Source organism: Schistocerca gregaria, chromosome 1, assembly GCF_023897955.1.
Source record: "Schistocerca gregaria isolate iqSchGreg1 chromosome 1, iqSchGreg1.2, whole genome shotgun sequence".
NCBI classification, from domain to species: Eukaryota; Metazoa; Arthropoda; class Insecta; order Orthoptera; family Acrididae; genus Schistocerca; species Schistocerca gregaria.
This window is the reverse complement of record NC_064920.1, coordinates 250,233,784-250,257,615: the sequence shown is the minus strand read 5'-3', so window position 1 is coordinate 250,257,615 and position 23,832 is coordinate 250,233,784. Positions and strand designations below refer to the sequence as shown.

At 39.7% G+C, this 23,832-nt stretch overlaps 1 protein-coding gene across 2 annotated transcripts in view; it reads right to left on the bottom strand.

Moving 5' to 3' along the window:
• The window catches only part of LOC126339177 (zinc finger protein 236-like), a 216,534-nt gene that overhangs the window by 93,427 nt on the left and 99,275 nt on the right, over positions 1-23,832 (bottom strand). For both annotated transcript variants that reach the window (XM_050001610.1, XM_050001609.1), the window contains exon 16: positions 9,836-10,004. In XM_050001610.1, the coding sequence (XP_049857567.1) occupies positions 9,836-10,004 (169 nt within the window). The remainder of the gene's footprint in view (positions 1-9,835; positions 10,005-23,832) is intronic.

Here is a 23,832-nt window from a genome sequence, read left to right as displayed (position 1 = left end):
TTTTAAAGATGGTTCGAATACAATTATTGGATGCTTTTATAGACCTCCTGCCTTATGAACAATAGCGGTAGATCATTTGAAAGGAAATCTGGAGAATATTTTGCATAACTTTCCTGGTTACGGTGAAGTTTTAGGTGGAGACTATAGCTCACCAGCAAAGACTGGGAGATGCAAGTGATGAGAACTGAGTGAAATTGTTTTAAGGTCTTTATCTCAAAATTACTTTGAACAATAAATTCGAGAACCAACTCGTGAGGACAACATCTTTGAACAGTTTGTGCCAAGCACCAAGTTTTCCACAGTGTTAGTGTAGAACAGGGAATCAGTCATATGATGGTTACAGGATCAATGAACATGGCTATAAACAGGAGTGCAAAGAAAGGTAGGAAGATCTATCTGTTTAGCAAGAGCAATATAAGACAATTTCAAATTATGTGACATGTCAACCAGAACATTTCACCCTAGCATTGACAACAGACAAAGTTCAAGAGCATTGTACAATACACTTTAGGAAAGTATGTGCCAAGCAAAATTGTAAAAAATGGAAAACATCCACTGAGGTTTGACAGCCATATTAGAAAGATGCTACGGAATCAGAAACAGCTTCACAGCAAATTTAAATGTAGCTAAGCCTCACACGAAAACAAAAAACATACAAAGCCAAAATAAGGGTAATTCCATCTTCTGACTTGACAGAAAATCCTAAGTAGTTTTCATCTTATGTTAAATCAGTAAATGGATCGAAGCCACCTACACAGACACATTATGACCATAACGGTGTTTAAACAGAGGATGACACAGAAAATACTGAAATTCTAATTTTTTTTTTTCCGAAACTGTTTCACAGAGGAAGATTCCACTGTTACTCCGCCTTGGACAGACTACAAAATGACAAATATCAAAATAAAGTGACAACAGGACAAAAAAAGCCACTGAAATCGCTTAACAGAGGAAAGGCCACTGGCCACTTCTACACAGAGAATGGAAAAGAATCTGCTTCTCTTCTAGCAGCAGAGTACCGTAAGCTTCTAGAGGTATGATTTGTGCCTAGTAATTGGTAAAAAGCACAGGTCATTCCCATTTTAAAGAAGTGTTGTCAAACAGACGTACAAAACTATAGGCCTTTATCTCTGATGTTGGCCTATTGTAGAATTTTGGAAGATTTTTTATGCTTGCATATTATGACATTTCTGGAGCCTGCAAGTCTTTTCTGTACGAATCAACATGGGTTTTGAAGACAATGAATATGTGAAACCCAGCTCATTCTATTAATCCGCAAGATCCAGAAAGCAACAGACACAGGCACTCAGATACGCCATGTTCCTTAACTTCCAGAAGGAGTTCTGATACAGTACCACACTGCCATCTAATGAACAAAATCAAGCACACAGACTATCAGACCAACTGTGTGATTGGATTGAAGAGTTTCTAGAAAACAGAACACAGCTTGTCATTCAGAACATAGAGAAGTTTTTGATGTGAAAGTATCTTTGGGCAAACCCCAAGATAGTGTTACAGGACATACTTGTCACCATATATGCAAATGACCACGTAGATATAGTCAACAGTTATGTGAGACTTTCTGTAGATGCTGCTGTTGTGTACACAGAAGTTAAACTGCTAAGAAACTGTAGCAAAATTCATGAAGAGGATTGACACTTGGTTCAGGAAAGGGCAGTTGACCCCCAACATAAACAAATCTAACATATTCAAACACATATTCAGAAGTACCCCTTATTGTGCGGCAACAGGATTGCAGGACAATCACTGGAAACAGTTATTTCTATAAAATATCTGGGAGTAAGTGTACAGAGCAAAATGAAGGCAGATGACAGAGACACATTGGAAGAATCCTCAGGAAAGGTAGGCCACCAGCACAGGAAGTGGATTACAAACACTGAGTTCGACCAATACTTGAATATTGTTCATCGTAGTGGGATACGCACCAGATAGAACTGATAGAGAAAACCTCAAGAAGAGCAGTATGTTCAAATAACTTATGGGAATATAGCTGTATGACATTGACAACCACCAATATTTCAACAGGAGCACAGCCTGCCATTTTCAAGGCAAAACTACAGCAAGTAAGCCATGTGCAAGTGAATTTAATATCTCAGTTTTCACAAAAACTCTAAACACACACACACACACACACACACACACACACACACACACACAAATGGCTGATGTTAGAAGTTATCGATAGTGAAACTCATAATGGATGAGGTAGCATAAACCCTGTCCCTCTGTTTTTTGATAAATGAGAGAGCAGGATTCCATGCAGAATTTAAACAAAAACTACCATCTTTACTTATAAGGTTACTTGCTAATTTAATTTCAATAGTTTCTTTAATAGCACTATACCAATAGGTGGAAGTGCATGCTAGACTCTCCGTGTTGTTATATCCCATAGAATGACCAGTGCCAAGACTATGTTCTACAATGATAGATTTACTCGGCACTTGTAAGCATGTGTATCACTTATGCTCACATTACATTGGTCCTCAACAGTCCTGACAATCTGACCAACATATGACATAACACAATTGCACAGAATATGGTAGATACTTGCCTTATGCAAACCAATACCATCCTTTACGGAACCTTAAAGGTCCCCAATCCTAGATGGTGCTCGATAAACACACTTTACATCAATAACGCTCTAAATGCTCCTCTGTCAGTGTGCAGTTGGTCAATAGCGCAATGCACGTCTAATCTCCCTTTCACTATAACCACTCTGACAAAGTGACTTCGAGGTGGGCTAACTCAGTCAAAAAAACTCTTAGTATCTGAGATGACAGAAGTCCTTTTAATGAAGGTACGAAGTACCCCTTCGCATTGAGATGGGTGGTGACAGCTGTCAGCCTGCAGATACAAGTCAGTGTGAATAGGCTTCCTATAAACAGCATGTCCCAACATACCATCGACCTTCCTCCTGACAACACATAAAGGAAGGGAAGTCAGCCACCTTTTCCATCTCCACTGCGAAACAAATTTCTGGGTGGATTGAATTCAGGTGTTATGAAAAAGTGTTCAAATACTGACTGCCATGAGATCAAACAACAGATGTATCATCTACTTATGTGAGAAACCATGCAGGTTTCAAAGATGCCAACTCCAGGAAGGTTCCTTGAAAGTTCCCACGAACAAATTGGGAAAAGGCTTCCCATCGCAATCCCATCCATCTGCTTGCATTAGAGGTCATTGAATAAAACGTAAGTGGAAGTCAATCCATATTGAAATAGGTTCATTAATTCAGCACCAGACTATAAATAAAAATGGTGGTTTTTACTTAAATTCTGCAAGTAATCCTGCTCTCTCACCTGAAAAAAAGAAAAACCCGGGTGCGGGGGCACTAGTGTTTACAGTGTGTGTGTGTGTGTGTGTGTGTGTGTGTGTGTGTGTGTGTGTGTGTGTGTGCGTGCGCGCGTGCGTGTGTGATGTTTACATAGTTTCTGTGAAAATCAAGGTATTAACTTCGCTTGCACAGCCCTTACTTGCTGTAGTTTTGCCTTGAGAATGGTAGGGTGTGCTCTGCTGAAATATCGACAGTTGTCGAGAATGTCACCGGCTGCATTCTCATTAGTTATTTGAACACTGTATACACCGGTAGAAACTAAGGTCTCAAAAGAGCAATTATGTTTCATTACAGATTCATTTAGTAAGCAAGAAAGCACCATGGTGATGCTCAACTAACTCCAGTAACAATACACTGCAAAAGAGGTGCCTGCATTGCAGTACGGTCTACTGTTAAAGTTACAAGAACATGCATTGCTTAAAAGGTCAGCCGACATACTGAGTCCTCTTATGTATATATCTCAAAAGGGCCATGACAATAAAATTAGAGAGATTGAGACTACATGGAGGCTTACCAGTAATCATTCTTCTCACGAACCATGTGTGACTGGAACAGGAAAGTGGGGTAGTGACAGTGTCACACAAAGTACCTTTCACCACACAGCATAAGGTGGCTTGCAGATTATAAATGTAAATATAGATGTAATGACTGCTGCAACAAATGTGAATGCCAATGCCAGACATATGAGGCCTGTCTAAAAAGTATCTAACATTTGGCCTGAAAAAAATATTTCGAATACCTGAGGGGGTTTGGACCTTAATTCCCTTCAAAGTAAGACCCTTGTGCTTGCACACACTTAGTCCAAAGATCCTTCCACAGCTGGAAACAGCACTGGAAGTCTTCTTTTGGAATGGCACTCAGCTCCGCCATCGTGTTCCGCATTATCTCTTCTCTACTCTCAAAACATGATATTTTCAGTGGTGTTTTCAATTCTGGAAACAGCCAAAAGTCGCAAGGAGCCATGTCTGGAGAGTAGGGATGTTGGCGAATGGCTGTAATTCCAAGTTTGGCTACAAAATTTTGGATCAAGTGGGATGAATGTCTGGGGTACATTGACATGATGCAGTTGCCAGTTATTCGCCATCCACATGTCTTGTCTTTTGCACCAAACTGTGTCACGGAGAACAGCTTGATAGTACTTCTTTGTCATTGTTTGTCCTTCCGGTGCATATTTGTGATGCAAAATTCCATGGACATCAAAGAAGACAGTCAGGATCACCTTGATTTTGCTTCACACCTGCCATACTTTCTTCGGCCTTGGAGACCCAGGATGCTTCCATTGCAATGATTGTCTTTTTGTTTCTGGGTCGTACCCGTACACCCTGACTCATCCCCAGTTATCATGGTGTTCAGAAATCCAGGATCAGGTCATGTGCAATGTCAAAAATGAGGTCTTTTGTTCTGGTGACAACAACTTGGGCACAATTTCGCAGCCACTCGGTGCATGTGCAAATCATCATAGAAATTTGCATGTGCAGAATCATTACTCACTCCAACCTCTTGGGCAATCTCCCGCATGGTCAAATGACAATCTGCCATCACCAAATTTTGCACCCTCTCAACAAAAGCTGCACCCCGCTGCAATCCAAGCAGTTTGGGGCCTGCCAGAATGCTTGTCACTCTCCACTGATGCGTGGCCATTTTTGAATTGGTTGAACTACTCCTTAATTTGTGTAACACCAATCGCATCTTCTCCAAACACCTGCTGAATCTTACGAATTATTTCGCTTTGAGAATTACAAAGCCTTTAACAAAATTTGAAGCAGTACCTTTGTTCAACACAGTCAGTCATCTTGAGGGAATTGGTAATCTGACAAACACATGTAACACTTCACTCAGCGAATGAGAGGCAACGACTGGTGCGCTGGAAGGTGGGGGACAAAATTCACGCATGCGCATAAAGGTCTCTTCCGCTACTGTGTACAGTGGTGCTGCACTACTATCTATTTTGCACAGGAAAAATCAAAGGTCGGGTACTTTTTTTTAGACAGACCTCGTACTGCCTATTGCTTCTGACTTCGGATCTTTGGCTGGTATTTATTTAACGATTCTTCAGGAATTTTGTCAGCACAAGTGGCTGGTATTCTTAAATTTTTACCCTCCTTGATGGTGGCAGACTGCAATGGAGGGTGAACTTCAACAATGCCAGCCACTAGTAACGGAGAAACATCAAAACAGTATTTAAACATTGATGATCTGGACTTCCATGAAAGTAACTAAGGTTTGTGGCACCTTTGAAAAACATTTTTTTTCTCACTGCATTATTTGTGTGTTGCAAGCACGACACAAAAATTGCCGAGGTATTCCATATACGAGAACACTGCACCACAGATGAGTGCAGAACAGTCTTTTTTACTGCTAGGATGTTTCTGCCTATGCATGCCATGAGGGACAGTATCCTGGCACACATCCAGTATGAAGGTTCCAGTACGCTATCTCAGTGAAGTGCTCTAGTTCCAGCAGAACTACACACTGGTTCACACGAGTGAAATCACGCAGCAATAGTTTTCACAACAGGCTGATGTCAACCACATCGACTGGCCTGTTTGAGTGATGGACTTCAATTCCATTGAAAATTTGTGGGCCAAAATGAAGCGTCACATTAACTTACAACTGGCCGACACCAGCCCCCAGACCTATTGTTGGATAAATGGCAGAGTCTTGCAGACAATGAGACATATTTCCAGAGGCTTAATGCCTCCATGCCTCACATGCCTCATGGGATGAGGCGGGTAATTGATGCCAGTCGTGGATGGATCTCACACTAGCCTCATCCCAGTGTGAAACTTTCCTCGTTTCACATCACTCTACTTCACATTAGAACATATGGTACAATTTTAAGTTTGTTAATTTGAAATCTACAGGAAAGCATAGTGATTTAAGCAAATTTTCTTAAATTTATGTCACCACACACTTAATATGCGTAAATTTGAAGAAAATCTGTTACTGTCCTTCAAAGCATTGTGTATAATTCATAGTCTGTGATGTGGAAGGCATAGTATACCGTTAGCAGAGCCTGCTCTGTTGATGGCGTGAATGGAGTGGTCTACTGCCTGTTGAGTCTCTGGAACAGTTACTATGCGAATGCCACGAAGTGGTTTCTTCACCTTTGGAATCAAATCAAAGCCCAGGGTGTATGGTGGATGGTACAGCACTTCTCCGTCCCATTGACCGAACAGGGCAGTCACAGCTTGCGCTGTATACGCCCGCACATTGTTGTGCGAAATGATGGGTGGGTTGCGCAGAAAGTGTCGCTGTTTCTTTCGCAAAGCTGGTCGTAGGTGATGCTCCAAACACTAACAGTATTACTGTGCACTGACGGTCTGCTGTGGAGGAACATAATACATTAGGATAACACCATCATAGTTGTACATGAGAATTACCATAACTTTAGACCGCTCCATTCACACCATCAACAAAACAGGGCTCTGCTAATGGTATACTACACCTTCCACATTGCTGGCAATGGGTTCTACACAACACTAGTGACTACTTTGAAGGACAGTAACAGGTGCAAACATGTAACTCTTTTGTTTCAGTTGTGAATAAATAGTTGCCACTATTTAAATTCCAGCCCTCCTATGAGACAAAGATAACACTTAATATTGATCAATTTTAGAACAGCTAACTCTTAAAATAATATTATTCTCTATCTTACTGCCTCTCCAACATTATTTGGGTTTATTGCACAAAGGAAGTGCTGCCAGGGCATACAGAAGCTCCTTTTCAAGTTAACATACTTCAAGAGTCTAAGGATAACACTCTATGCACTGTGTCCATTTGTCCATGTTAAGTCTTTAGAGAAACGATCACTGCATAATATGCATTCAGTGTCTTCTTCATGTTGCACATCTGAAGCATGGTCCTCGTATATATTTGTATCAGACTGTGAATGAAGTAACTTCATGTATCCTGTGTTTCTCTCTTTTTCAAGAGCAAAAATTTCTCTTCTGCCTGCTTTGATTCCGCTGCAGCTTTAATCTATCTGAATTGTTTCAGACATTCCCCGTACAAAAATAATGTTAGCTAAACAGATTCAGATGTGGCTTGCCGATTTGGTTGCTAGCTGGATGAAATTTGCTCTTGCATTTATTCTGTTATTTGCATCTTGTATGTCAAACTCCTTGTGTACTGCAAAGTCATTTGGACTTAGTATATGCCTGTCACATGGAAAGAATCCTGTTCCTCAGAAGCCTTTTGTAACATTTTCCATTGTTATTGCTCTGAAGCAGACCACTCCAACTAACCTCATACTCAAAAATGAGGTTGCCACTTGACCTTGGTTATTTTTATTCCTTGGGGATAATGAAATCCACACAAGAGGCTGTATTTTATATGAGGAATGGGGTGATAAAAAGATGATGCTGGTAAGGTTTTTTCCTGACTTTGTGATATGATGCCCATCAAGTATTAGCACAACAGGATCATTACCAGATGAATTCAAAAACTACACATAATTGTCAAACCACTTAGTAACAATCCGAGTCTGAATCCATCTGCTATGGTGGCAAGATGAAGTCACCCTAATATGAGATAGCATCTTCTAATATGGGATACTATTGTGTGTAGGGATCACCATAGTCTAGCATATTAGGAATAAGTCCTCTTATGCTAGAAACCTAGCCTCATACTTACACTGTTTGGTTTGAAGGACAATTCATCGTGGTGAATGAAACAGTACTTTGTGAGGAATACAATCAAATGATCATTGTCGCAAAAGATACTCGACTTCAGATATTAAAGCACTACAGGCACATAGACTCAAAAAAATTTGAAATTCAACATTTTTAAAATTATGTATTCATGACAACATCCAATTCCACAATGGTCTTCTCGTCACTGCTCTATCCCTCAGGCACTGTGAGTGCTAAGTTCTGATACCTCCCAGTGAAGCTCAGCACTCACTCCACTCAGGATCTAGCTCTCTTACATTAGCAAACTCTCCTGTAGTAGACACATTCCCTTACATTCAATATCATTTTCAGTAATGATAATATCTTTTTGGTAAACTGAAACAATTTCAAATCATAACTAAATAATAATTTTCTCAAATTAAATTCTCTGCATTAAAGCAAAGATTAGAACATTCTGTCATCTGTAGTTTCACATCTACAGACCGCCAACATCACTGTGTTCTCCTTTCCATACAAATGGCAGAGAAATGAGCCACACTTTACATTGGAAAACCATATTCTACACATGTCCAGGCAACTGGAAGGTTGTGCAGTTTCATAGCTGCTTATCTCTTTTGGATCATTATACACATCCAACTGTATAGAGTGACAGAATTTAAATTTTTTATTCAGAAACATTATAGCTTACTTTTCCCAGCATATTTATAAATTCACTTGAAGACAAAATCTTATGAGCTCACTGTTAAAAATTTCTCTCTTACTCAGTTTCATCTTAATGTTTCTAGTTGCTACTTCTGTAAATAGTTTTATGCATACAGACAAAACGTTCTATATGGGAACTTAATTTGGACCTAATTGTTTTCGACACAGAATGATAGTGAATTTTATTGTTTCCGAATGAAAGCACAAAAAGATTGCTGTTGAGCTTGGTGCTCACATTTGAGTGTGTAATTTCACAAAAAATCTATTATTCAAGTATGTCTTTTCATTTGTGGCAAAAATTTGAATAACAACTTGTTTAGTTATTCTCTACTATGTTTGAAATATGAGCTTCGTAAAAGATAATATTTTGCTAGAACCCTGATCTAAAATCACTTCCATCTGAACATAATACTCTCTCATTCTTTCTAAAACAAATGCTTTTTAAATTACTCTGATTAGTTTTATTCAACATCTGGGAGTTTTTGAAACTATTTTTTTAACATCTACTATGATAGTTCTTTCAAAAGACTAAAAATGATATGCACTAGTGTTGTACTGAACAAGAAATGAGAAGTTTGACCATTGCCACCTTACCACAATGGGGACATACAAAAATAGTGGCCAGATGGTGCAATTGGTCTCTGGTTCACAGAGTAGTATCACATGAAGGATCTTGAGATACTGATACTAAAATAACAGCATTTAGGATCTACTGCCAGAAAACAATTCAGATATTTCATTAAATATGGTACTTTTTACCACGAGGTGTGTTCAACGCAAAGCACCTACTTCCTGTAGAACCTAATACTTGCCTTGTTGTATTGATGTCTATCAGTAAGATGTTGCTCTGAAAGTGGATAACATTCATTAAGAGGGATATTTAGTATTCACTGTCCAGTTCATTTTATCTCCAATGCAAGTAACAAGTGTGTGTGTTATATACCTTCCCTGTCTAACCTAACTGGAAGCAGAATTGTCGGAATACTTTTCTCCCCATGAATCAGATTTATCTATGTGCCACAGATACCCACTACTGTTGAAACTGATTTATAGGACAAAACTACACAAAAAAGAGTAAAAGTCTAAACATAACACACAAAACTAATGTGATTGTGGTATAAGCTGATTAACTCATGCTTACTTATCACAGATGTCACATTTGAAGGCCTTCTCGCCAGTATGCTTATGATTATGCCTCTTCAACTGATTTGATTTCCGAAAACTGGCATTGCAGTAGTCACACTTGAATGGACGTTCACGGTTGTCTACTGGAAATAACTCACTGTTCCGAGGCGTTTGTTGGTCAAAACCTGCAAATTATAAGAGGTATGTTGTAAATCTTGGTACTGTTGATAAAATATTAGCCAAACATGTAAGAAACCAAAACAAATTACAAAAAATTTCAAATAAGCAGTCTTCCTGATTCTCTGTATGTTAAGTGACCTTAAGTGAAACTGAAGAAACACTTGCACATATTGCAGTGTTCAACACATGTTCAGTTTTAGTAGCATTACTCAAAAGTATTTTAAGTAATAGCTATTTCTTTAGCACACTGGCTTTCGATGCTTTATTCCAGGCATCATTAGTAGAGAACACACGAGACGCATTTTTCAGAAGTATTTATATTCTTTGAAGAATGTTTTTTCAATTGTATATTTTTTTATATAAAAGAAGGTTGTATACATGGAAGAATCCTGGAGATACTAATAGGTATCAGATAGATTATATAATGGTAAGGCAGAATTTAGGAATCAGGTTTTAAATTGTAGGACATTTCCAGGGGCACATGTGGACTCTGACCACAATCTATTGGTTATGAACTGTAGGTTAAAACTGAAGAAACTACAAAAAGGTGGGAATTTAAGGACATGGGATCTGAATAAGCTGAAAGAACCAGAGGTTGTACAGAGTTTCAAGGAGAGCATAAGGGAACAATTGACAGGAATGGGGGAAAGAAACACAGTAGAAGAAGAATGGGTAGCTCTGAGGGATGAAGTCGTGAAGGCAGCAGAGGATCAAGTAGGTAAAAGGACGAGGGCTAGTAAAAATCCTTGGGTAACAGAAGAAATATTGAATTTAATTGATGAAAGGAGAAAATATAAAAATGCAGTAAATGAAGCAGGCAAAAAGGAATACAAATGTCTCAAAAATGAGATCGAAAGGAAGTGCAAAACGGCTAAGCAGAGATGGCTAGAGGACAAATGTAAGGATGTAGAAGCTTATCTCACTAGGGGTAGGATAGATACTGCCTACAGGAAAATTAAAGAGACCTTTGGAGAAAAGAGGAACACTTGTATGAATATTAAGAGCTCAGATGGAAACCCAGTTCTAAGCAAAGAAGGGAAAGCAGAAAGGTGGAAGGAGTATATAGAGGGTCTATACAAGGGCGATGTACTTGAGGACAATATTATGGCAATGAAAGAGGATGTAGAAGAAGATGAAATGGGAGATACGATACTGTGTGAAGAGTTTGACACAGCACTGAAAGACCTGAGTCGAAACAAGGCCCCCGGAGTAGACAATATTAAATTAGTACTGATGGCCTTGGGAGAGCCAATCCTGACAAAACTCTACCAGCTGGTGAGCAAGATGTATGAGACAGGCGAAATTCCCAAAGAAAGCAGGTGCTGACAGATGTGAAAATTACCGAACTATCAGTTTAACAAGTCACAGCTGCAAAATACTAACGCGAATTCTTTACAGACGAATGGAAAAACTGGTAGATGCGGACCTCGGGGAGTATCAGTTAGGATTCCGTAGAAATGTTGGAACACGTGAGGTAATACTGACCTTACGACTTATCTTACAAGAAAGATTAAGGAAAGGCAAATGTACGTTTCTAGCATTTGTAGACTTGGAGAAAGCTTTTGACAATGTTGACTGGAATACTCTCTTTCAAATTCCGAAGGTGGCAGGGGCAAAATACAGGGAGCGAAAGGCTATTTACAATTTGTACAGAAACCAGATGGCAGTCATAAGAGTCGAGGGGCATGAAAGGGAAGCAGTGGTTGGGAAAGGAGTGAGACAGGGTTGTAGCCTCTCCCCGATGTTATTCAATCTGTATATTAAGCAAGCAGTAAAGGAAACAAAAGAAAAATTCGGAGTAGGTATTATAATTCATGGAGAAGAAGTAAAAACTTTGAGGTTCGCCGATGACATTGTAATTCTGTCAGAGGCGGCAAAGGACTTGGAAGAGCAGTTGAACGGAATGGACAGTGTCTTGAAAGGAGGATATAAGATGGACATCAACAAAAGCAAAACGGGGATAATGGAATGTAGTCAAATTAAATCGGGTGATGCTGAGGGAATCAGATTAGAAATGAAACAGTTATAGTAGTAAAGGAGTTTTGCTATTTAGGAAGTAAAATAACTGATGATGGTCGAAGTAGAGAGGATATAAAATGTAGACTGGCAATGGTAAGGAAAGTGTTTCTGAAGAAGAGAAATTTGCTAACATCGAGTATAGATTTAAGTGTCAGGAAGTCGTTTCTGAAAGTATTTGTATCGAGTGTAGCCATGTATGGAAGTGAAACATGGACGATAAATAGTTTGGACAAGAAGAGAATAGAAACTTTCGAAATGTGGTGCTACAGAAGAATGCTGAAGATTAGATGGGTAGATCACATAACTAATGTGGAAGTATTGAATAGGATTGGGGAGAAGAGAAGTTTGTGGGACAACTGGACCAGAAGAAGGGATTGGTTGGTAGGACATGTTTTGAGGCATCAAGGGATCACAAATTCAGCATTGGAGGGCAGCGTGGAGGGTAAAAATCGTAGAGGGAGACCAGGAGATGAATACACTAAGCATATCCAGAAGGATGTAGGTTGCAGTAGGTACTGGGAGATGAAGAAGCTTGCACAGGATAGAGTAGCATGGAGAGCAGCATCAAACCAGTCTCAGGACTGAAGACAACAACAACAATTTTTTTATAAGGCTCTGAGCATTATGGGACTTGACATCTACGGTAATCAGTCCCCTAGAACTTAGAACTACTTAAATACACTTTGCCTCAAATGGTTGGAAATTTCGGTGTGTTTCCTTTTTTTGTTTTTCTTTCCCATAAACGTTTACATACGTAAGAGCTATGTATTTCATTTAAATGTTTTGTGGACATTGTCAATGTCATACGTCCTTAAAACATAAAGAACATCAACAAAGATTATTCTACAATAAGGCTTCTGTCAATCATTACTTTTCAATGACTGTTCAAAATGATCTGAGACCTTTTGAATTAACCTCCTTTTAGCATTAACCTGCAACTATGTTTTAGAAACATCCATCATGTTTCATTTTGATGTCTGCAATAAGTGATTTAGTGCTGCAATGAAATGTTGATTATATTTGTATAGCAGCCGATATATCATATTTAACATGTTTCTTGTCTTCTGGTGCTTTTTACTTTTGGGGAAAAGAAAGTTACTGTGACAACATTTGGTAATAATTTAGTAAACGGTAGACAAAAACACATTAATTATGACTGAAATATATATGAATCAAACAACGGAAAATCCAGGACAGAGTAATTACAATGTTATTGTCTTATATTGGAATCAGGGTAAAAATATTGATAATTTCAGTACTGAATTTACTAATGGATATTATGAAACAATTGAGTTCTAAGGTCATGGGTTTAATCTGAACAGTCCTGCACACTACTCGTAAATATTTTTCTCTAAGCAGCACTGCTACATGCCATGCAACACATCACAAACCTAAATGTAGTTTCGATGTACTGCATGGCTTTCGCATCCTGGTTGGGTGCCAACCACAACATGAGGCAAGTTCTGAGAGCTTTTGACAAAGACAATCTTGTGTGTGGTGTGGAGTCATAATGTTCAATCATACAGGAGTGTACAAATTTTCTGAAACCAATCTACATATGAAGCTGGTGTTTTTTAAAGCTGTTTGTTGGATTATTCTCCTCAACTTGAATGAATAACTGCTTGTAACGGAACAATGTTACAGTTACACTTATGTAGTGTGCTGCCAATATTTTCTTCGTGATTTTATTAATGATTATTTGAATATGCAGAAGGGGATGAAGATGTTGCAGAAAGGTTGTAAAAATTTGTTGTGATTAGCAATCAAACATTTATTTCCTGTCACTTAATTAAATAACTAAATGAAACATTTCTGTAAAGTCTGAGGACCTCCTGATGAATTAATAATGTGTTGGAAAGAGTGGTATTCAGTAGTGAAATAGGAAAGCCATTAGGCCAGTAAGCTGGCGAGTTTTTCCCTGGCATCTTTCCATGCCTGGAAATGCCTTTTATACAGGAGAAGTGCACAGAGCCACACACAAATGACAAGTGTCAATATAGGGGTTGACAGGTGGCCTTGTCATGTTTCATTGCTGGAACACATTTACTTGGAAAAATGAGAACAGAAGACAGACTGAAATGAGAAGTAACCATCAAGCAGTGGTTATGTGTAGCCATGTAATGGTGCACTCTTCAAGTTTTGAATATTTTGTTTAAATGTTGAATATTTTGTGGTAACATTGGTGCAATTTAGGGTTGAAGGGGTTAATTAGTTATTTCATAGTAGTAAGTCTTTGGTAAATTGTAGTAGTGGATGAAAGATATTTCCAGACAAAAATAAGATGGTGCAAGAATTACATCATAGCACATCAAGAATGGTTTCCAAAATGCAGACATAATGGTCTATTGAATTATTCAGAGATATGAATAAACCATAAACAATTATGCTCCAAATTCTTAACTGCACTGCTTCAGGCAAGCAAAGCTACCGAAGTTGTATTTTGTGATTAAGTTTTCAAAGGAAAACCAAACTAATGTTGAAAATAACCGTGGTGAAAGTGTTTTTTTGAGTTAATACAGTAACAGTTTAATTTTAAAGCGTAAAGTTTTTATTTTAAGTACCTTTAATTTACTTTGCTTAAATCCTACCTTAAAAACAATGATTATTAAGCATAAAAGTAACTGCATTTAATGTAATGTTTAGTGTTGTATATTTATGCAAGAATGTGGACACACACAACTTTGGTGGGTCGCACTGTTGCAGTACATTATTACAGTCATTTGTTTAGTTTACCAAGACTAAAATAAACTAGACAGGGAAGAACGACTACCTTCATTTTCATTTGAAAAGCTATGTAAAGTGTTCACTGAGAAAACTGATTTGCTGAAGTTCTTGTGAAATGACACACTTTATCCGAAGGTAAACTAACTGATTCTTTCAAGTGAAATGAACAGAATTATTTTCAATATTCTGTCTATTCAGGACTAGTGATCGGAAGTAGTAAGAAAACTACTCATTTTCAAAAGGAAACTTCTCAAGGTGAATTAGTCTTAGTTCCTGACTCAGCACGGTGCTTTAGTATGAAACATTGGATATCAGAGAGAAATTTAAAGGTAACAATAGGACATGAAGTGTTAAACATTGTTCCTTCATAAAACAATACCCTAGTTTTTCACTAAATGCCATGGAAAAGATACAATAGTTAAGAGATAATCCTACCATATTTACATGTGGTTTAAGTTTGTGAGAGACTTCTGTTTAAATCTAAAGTTTTCTCAAAGTAGAAGTTTACTGTTCTTTTCAAATACGTAGATAGACACTGCATAAATCACTCAAGGGCACAGCAAGGTCACAGTGTTGCAGATGCGATGGGGCACTCTTAACAAAAGATGACAAAATTTGGGTGAAGTGCATGGTCCAACACAGCTCGTTGGTTCTGAACAGTGATGTACTGTCTGATATCCGAGTTTATGTTTGAAGGATGTCAACAGCCTGTTATTAAATGTTTGCCATTGTGTCAGAACCTGGTGTAAAGTACGCTGTTTATTCGAAATATGTCGTGATTTACAAAGGTGTGGCTACATAGGAATGTAAGAACACTCCTTAAATTATTGCTAGGGAAACAAGTAGTGATATTATTTATTATTTTTGTTATTATAGTGTCAAACTCTTTGCCCCTCCACTCCACTCCACTCCACTCCCCTCCCCTCCCTCCTTCCTTCCTTCCTTCCTTCCTTCCCAGATGGCACAGCCTCCAATGCTTCACCTAGCAGTCCTCTCCTGTCCACCCCATTTCTGCACACTCCCATAGGTAGGACAAAAGCACCTTACCCCACACCCATCCCTCACCCCCCTACCCTATACCTTCTCCTTACCAACACCGCCGCTGCTGCTGCTGCCACCACCACCACCACCACCACCACCACCACCACCACCACCACCACCAACTGAGCTTATTACTGCTCACGTCAATATCAGATGCAATCACGCCCAAGTGCCTGGAGACAGTAACCTGTTTCTATACTGAAATTTTCTTAATTGTGAATGACATATTAAATATTTTCCTATTTTATGCAGCAGGAAATTGTAACTCATTCACTGATCTAATGGACGCTATAGGCCCATCTGAAAATGAGTTTTTCATTGTTTTGTTTGAGGCACACTGTTGTTTAGTGTTCTGTATTTATTCTGACAACATATCTTTTACTTGTGCATACAGTCACTGGATGGTTTGATAACCTGGTGGGGTCCTTTAATACCACCACTGGTATGCATGCAGCAAGGAAACCAAAGCTGGAGAGTTCCATAGCTTTAAACAGTGCAATGTTGCCATTTTATAAGCTGAGAATGTGCTGGCACCTCATAGATCAACACACATCTGACACCTGCAATGTGTAGTTCCCCCATCTCCCCCCCCCCCTTTTTCCCATTACAACCAAATGATACGTTTTTACTAAAGAAAAGTCTTACTCCAATTCAAATTCTCATTTAACTAGACTTACTCAACCACTGTGCCAATGTCTAAGTGATGGCACTGTGACAGCAGCTTTATCCAAGGCATTTACTGTGAATTTTTATGATAAACCTGTGTGTGTTTTACTTATTATCTATGTGTCAATTAACAGTGTCAACTTAGCGTTTGTAAGCACCATTATGTTTCCTATCCTGCCTGTATGTTGTTTCATCAAAACGATGTTACACAATTTTATGTCTATCACTGATATAGGTGTAATTCCTAACAATATCAGACACATTTTTAAATTAACCCTCGCAATACCAAGGGTGAGGGGATGTACTTTATGCCCACCTTTTGAAAATACTGTATTCTAGTTATGTATTTTATGTTTTAAAACTTTGGAGAAAAGAGAGAGAGAGAGAGAGAGAGAGAGAGAACTGGCAAATAAAAACTGGGAGGGAGCATTGAGATCCCACTCATGGAGCGTAAGGAGGATATGATGGTGCCAATCCGCGTCACAGGCCTTATGAAGATCTACATCTACATCGATGCTCTGCAAATCACTCTTAAGTGCCTGGCATACGGTTATCGAACCACCTTAACAATAATGATCTATTATTCCAATCTCGAACATTGCTCAATAAAAATGAACCCCTATATCTTCCCACGCGAGCTCTGATTTCCCTTATTTTATTACGATGATCTTTTCTCCATGTGTATGTTAGCTCCAACAAAATATTTTCATTTTCAGAGGAGAAAGCTGGTGCTAAATATCATGAGAACATCCTGCCACAACAAAAAACTACTTTGTTTTAATTATGTCCGCCCCAACTCCTGTATCTTGTCCATGACAATCTCTACCCTATTTCCTGATAATACTAAACGTGCTGCTCTTCTTTGAACTTTCTCAACATTTTCTGTTAGTTCTATCTGGGAAAGATCCCAGATCATACAGCAGTACTCCAAAAGGAGGACAGACAAGTTTAGTCCAGGCAGTCTCTTTAGTAGGTCTGTTACATTTTCTAAGTGTTTAGATGATAAAACAAAGTCTTTGGTTAACCTTCCCCACAACATTTTTTGTGTGTTCTTCCAAATTTAAGTTGTTCATAATTGTAATTCCTATGTATTTAATTGAATTTATGGCCTTCAGATTTGATTGATTTATCATGTAAACTGAAGTTTAATGGATCTTGTTTAGCACTGATATGGATGACTTCACACTTTTCATTATTTAGAGTCAACTGCCAATTTTCTCACCAATGATATACATTTTCTATATAGTTTTGGAATTTGTTTTGATATTCTGATGACTTTCATAGACAATAAACAACAGTATCATCTGCATACAAACTGAGATGAATGTTCAGATAACGAACAGCAGAGGATTTATAAAAATACCTTGGGGAATGCCAGAAATCACTTTTGTTTTACTCTATGACTTTCCATCAATTACTGTGAACTGTGACCTTCCTGACAGAAAATGATGAATCCGGTCACATAGCTGAGACAATATTCCATAAACACACAATTTCACTACAAGCCGCTTGTGTAGTACAGTATCAAAAGCCTTCTGGAAATCTTAAAATACAGAATCAATTTGACATCCCTTGTCAATAGCTCTCAATAAACGTGTGAGTAAAGAGTTAGTTGTGTTTCACAAGAATTATGTTTTCTAAACCCAAGTTGACTGTGTGTCAATAGACCGCTTTCTTTGATGTAATTCATAATGTTCGAACACTATACAACATGTTCCAGAATTCTGCTTCATATCGATGTTAATGATATGGAACTATAATTTAGTGGATTACTCCTGCTACCTTTCTTGAATATTGGTATGACCTGAGCAACTTCCCAGTCTTTGGGTACCGATCTTCCATTGAGTGACTATATATGAGCTATAGCATCAGCATATTCCGAGAGGAACCTAATTCTTATACAGTCTGGACTGGTAGGCTTGCTTCTATTAAATGATTTAATTTGCTTCACTACTCCGAGGGTATCTACTTCTATATTACTTATGTTGGCAGCTGTTCTTGATTTGATTGCTGGGATACTTACTTCGTCTTCTTTCATGAACAAATTTTAGAAGGCAGTGTTTAGTAACTCTGAAACTTCCTGGCAGATTAAAACTGTGCCGGACTGAGACTCAAACTCGGGACCTTTGCCTTTCGCGGGCAAGTGCTCTACCAACTGAGCTAACCAAGGATGACTCACGCCCCGTCACCACAGCTTTACTTCTGCTAGTACCTCATCTCCTACCTTTCAAATCTTACAGAAGCTCTCCTGCGAACCTTGCAGAACTAGCACTCCCGAAACAAAGGATATTGTGAAGACATGGCTTAGCCACAGCCTGGGGGATGTTTTCAGTAACTCTGCTTTGGCAGCACTGTCTTCGATAGTATTTCCATTGCTATTGTGCAGAGAATGCACTGATTGTGTCTGGATGCTAGCATAATTTACATATAACCAGCAACACTATTATCAGCATCTTGCATTGAAGTCTGTGCTAAATTTTGAGCTTCTGTAAAAAGATCACTAATCTTGGAGATTTTGTGTTCATTTAAATTTGGCATTCTTTTTTATTTGTTTCTGCAATAGTGTTCTGACCAGTTTTGTGTACTAAGGGGGACCAGCTCCATCGTTTGTTAATTTATTTGGTATAAATCTCTCAATTGCTGTAAAAAATATTTCTCTGAATTCAAGATGCATCTAGTCTACACCTAAATTGTTAATTTGGAAGGAGTGGAGATTGTTTCTCAGGAAGACATCAAGTAAATTTTTATATGGTTTTTCGAATAGGTGTATTTTTTGTTTATCTTTGGAGTGTGGGCTACAATAATCAATTTCATTACAACAACCCTGTGTTCACTAATCCTTGGATCTGTTTTGATGCTAGTTATTAGCTCAGGATTATTGTTGGGAGAAGATCAAGTGTTTTTTTCACAACGATTTACTATTCACTTAGGTTCATGAACTTACTGCTTGAAATAATTTTCAGAGAATCCATTTAGGACAATTTTGGATTATGTTTTACGCGTACTTCCTGAGTTACACTTTGCCAGCATACTGAGGGTAAATTAAAGTCACCTTCGAAGAAATCTGTGACAAGATGGTGGTGCTGAGAGAAGCCCTGCCAAACTGTGATTTCCAACTGAAGCAGATGATTGACTGGAGACTGTCCCTCCCAAAAGCTGCACAGGTAAGGAGATAAAAGGCCCATGATTCAAGGACCCAACTGAGCCAACAAGCTACCATCCATTTTAGTAACTTGCAGGGGGCATTGGCTAGGCCAGGAACTATCAAATGCCAGTAACTATCAAAGGATGATGGATCCTTGACAGACTCACGGGCAGGAACCACAACCCTCTCTCTCCATTGAGAGGGGAAAATGCCTTAGAGATAAATACACTCGAAGGAGATACTGTGATTGAAGAGGACTGAGTTGTTGAAGCAATTGGATATGGCTGGAATCAGGGCCAAGAGCTGAATTGTGGAAAGAGGTGAGGGCCAAAGCAGCTCCCATTCTGTAGAAGGTTCACTGTAGGATTCTGCCTGACAAGGGATAAAATGTAAGTGGGAAGCTTCAGCCTGCTGTTTCTGGAGGAAGAAAGTGGTTGGACTGGAAGCTGACACAGATGTCATCGCAAAATGGGTTACGAGATGTTCCAGTAGAACTGACAGATCTGTACAAAGGCTATGTGGAAGGTTTCCACTGACAATCTTGGATAGTGCAGAGTATAGTCCACACTCGTGACGAAGGGACAGAAGAACCTAGACGAGACATAGCATTCCCAACATACTCGCTTGTTCTGTATGATTAAGTAATGGGCTTTGCCGTGAAGATGTTTAAGACCGGCAGAGCAAGAGTGGCACTTAATACGTTGCAAAGCGCAACAATGAAGACGGACAGCAGTGGCAAAGGCCATGATCTACCACAGAACTGGCTGACAGCGAACAGGACATGTCAAGTGGGAGAAGGCAATGCTGGAAGTGCAGAATATCTTCTCAAACAGATCACAGATGACTTCATCACTACAACCTGACAAAGAAGGTGTGAACTCGACCTGACAGGTATACAGAGGCCAATCAGCTTGATGGAAAAGCACAGCCGGGAAACCCCATCATCAGGAGGTGGGAACGGAATGAGGGAATCAACAGGGAGTGGTCACTATCACCGATGTCTTCATGTACTGTCCAGTGCAAGCAAGGATGGATAGAAAGGAGGAGGGAAGCAAGGAAGAAGTGGAGGAGATGAGAGTGAAATGTCAAAGAAAGTGTCTTGTCAGCACTGAAATCAGTAGGGGAACATCACTAAGAAGGCACAGGTCTTGGTTCGCAAGAAACTGGTCAATGAGGACCCCCAAGTAGAGGAAAAAGGACTGCACCACAAAGGGTGATGGGCATTAAAATCCCCAAGATGCAGGAGGGGAGGGCAGAGTTGCTGAAGGAGGGCAGTTAGGGCAGTAGATGTAGATGGCCTCTCAAGAGGGAGATACAGATTGCAAACCATGACTGCAGAGTCCAAGTGGATCCTGATGGCAACTGCTTCCAATCTGGTACGTACTAACAACATCTGTATTGATCAAGGTGCTAACACTACTGGAAGCCCTCAAAGGGCCAACCCACTTCTGGAAGAAAGCACAGAACCCACGTTAGGTCAGTAAGTGAGCATCATCAGTAAAATGAGGTTCCTGGAGAACAACACAAGCTGCTGAATGAAAGGCAATAAGGGCTTGCAACTCCAGACGGTAACAGTAGCATCCATTACAATTCCACTGAGTAAGCACAGAGTGGCTATACAAGTGGGTGGTGAACGGGCTGGAGCCAACATGCCACTGGATCACTTCCCATCACCAACGAGGACAGGGTGACATCCATAATAAGAGATCAGACTCAGGTTGCAAGGGGGGAGATGGCACCTTCGGGGGCACCAGGGGCCTTATCCTGGGACTTCTTTTTCTTTTTCTTCTCATCCATAGGTCAAGGAGCGTAAAGCATGGAGGGAAAGCAAGCTTCTGTATAATCCACAACCAAAAGAGAGTGGATGACCACGTCCTGTGGCCAAGTTGTGGTAGCAGGTCTCCTGACAGAGAGAGACTGCGGTGAGGGGTCCCAGGATGGACACCTGGAGGGAAGGGCATGGGAACTACAGGGGAGGGGAAGAGGAGAGAGGGATGGGAACAGAGTAAGGGTGAGGGAGGAGGGGAAAGGACAGAGGCAATATAATATAAAATTCATGGACATAGGATGAAGACTGTTTTATTGTTGATCAGCCTCAATCTAAGATACACAATCAAGTGACTTATATTTATGGATCTTCTTTTCTTTCTTATAAGCTGGGCAATCCGGTGAGCATGGAGAGTAATGGTAGTGACAAATAATACACACAGGTGGTGGAACACAGGGGTTCCCTTCATTGAGGGGGTGTCCACATTCACCACATAGAGGGTCCACCGTGCACTGGGAAGACATGTCCCTGAAAGCACCTTCTGGGTAGTGGGCCACATGGCTTCACATCACATGGCACGCGGATAACACACAAGCTTGACCTTCTCCTGGAGGGTATCTCCCTCAAAAGCCACATAAAGGTGCTGGTACTGAAGCAGCTGCCCTTACAACCTCTCTGCACAAGCCAAGCAAAATGAATGCCTGTCATTCCAGACTGTCCCGGAAATCTGCATCAGTTCGAAGGATGAGGTCCCAAAGAAAAATGTCTTCCTGAACCATACTCAAGAACTGGTGAGGTGTAGTCGACACCAGGACATCGCCAAGATGAGCACAAGCATGATGGGCTGCAGACTGGATGGCAGAAGTATTTTTGATCAACAGGAAAACCGACTGCATCTTACTGAGAGACTCTGCTTCACCAAACTTTTCTTTGATATTATCTACAAAAAATAACAGCTTTGTGGTGGTGAATGTGTCCCCATCAGTCCTAGTGCAGACCAGGTAGTGGAGTAAATGTTTCAACCCAAGCTGGTGAGCCTGGCCCTCCTTCCAGATTACAGCCAAGGCAAGGAAGGCCACAGTGTCAAAAAAACAACATTCAATGATCCATTACAAACCAGAGAGACAGACATACGCAAAGCATCTGTCTTGATCTGCCCAGCCACAGTGAGGACCATCTGGCATGGTGGCCATTATCAGGAGTTACGAAATCTCCAGAATGACAAGCAACCACTCCTAAGCATACATGGGCAGGCAACAGCTCAGGTATCAGAAGTAAGATCCCTGTGTTGCCTGGTGGCTGCCAGATGGATATGTATGAGCTTTACTACCTCACAAACTGGCCACATGTGATGGTAACCTATTGGGGTGCATGGGGGGGGGGGTTTCCGCGGGGAATGAAAGGGGATGAAGGGAGGGGGATAATAAGCACCGCAGATGCTAGGGATGGAGTTCTTCCCCAAATGGCTCACACTACGGAGAGAAAATTTAGAAGTGGAGGTCCATCCCCAAAGGCGAACAAAAGATGCCAAAAAGGAAGGATGAAAAAGAAAAGGAATAGGGAACAAAACTGCAAGGAATAAAGGAAACCAGATGAAATGAAAATGGTTGACATAAGTAACAACAATAAAAGAGTGGAAACAGAGGGCAGCAGGGTAGGAGCAAGGACAGGTAGGAAGGGAAACAGGGAATGAAGAATGGGCTGCAATACCTCGGGGCCCTGTTAGTGCCATGCAGGAACTCATGAAAGAACCACGAGCCCCTTGGGGAGTGAGGCCTTCAGATGCCTAGAATGGAATTATCTTGCTGACATATATTGACTAACAGTTACGCATCTATGGTGCAGTTCAAGGTTTGCCTGTAAGTGCCCAGTATATTTTCAATGACTTTCATCCCTAGTCCAGAAAGGTTCTGTTCAGGAGTACCATGGATTCTGTTCCTGTATCTTATAGGCATCTTAACAATTTGCAATCAATATCTGGAATAAAGATGGCTTAAATGTTTGAAGACACACACACACACACACACACACACACACACACACACACACACACACACACAAAAGTTCGTATTTCAATGCTTTTTGTTTTGTTTTATGTAGGAAAAGAAGGGATAGCCATCACTGCATTTTAGTCTTTGTAATTAACTTTATTGTACTGCTGTATCTCTGTTCTAATAAATTATGTTGCAGTGACATTCTGATGTGCTTCCTTGGGCAATATTGAAATTGTAAAAAGAAAAAGAAAGAAATAAGAAATAAAAATAAATTAAATTCTGAATTTATGTAGTACTTTATGTGACAGTCACATAAATTACCTTGTGATTTTATGCATTATTACACTGTGTCATGATACTAATCAACATACCAAGTCCCTCATAAATTATAAGCAGACCTATATACCTTCACATAGTTTCCTGCAAAAAGTAACTTTTCAGCTTTTGACTAATTTAGAATTCCATCTGTAGTAGCA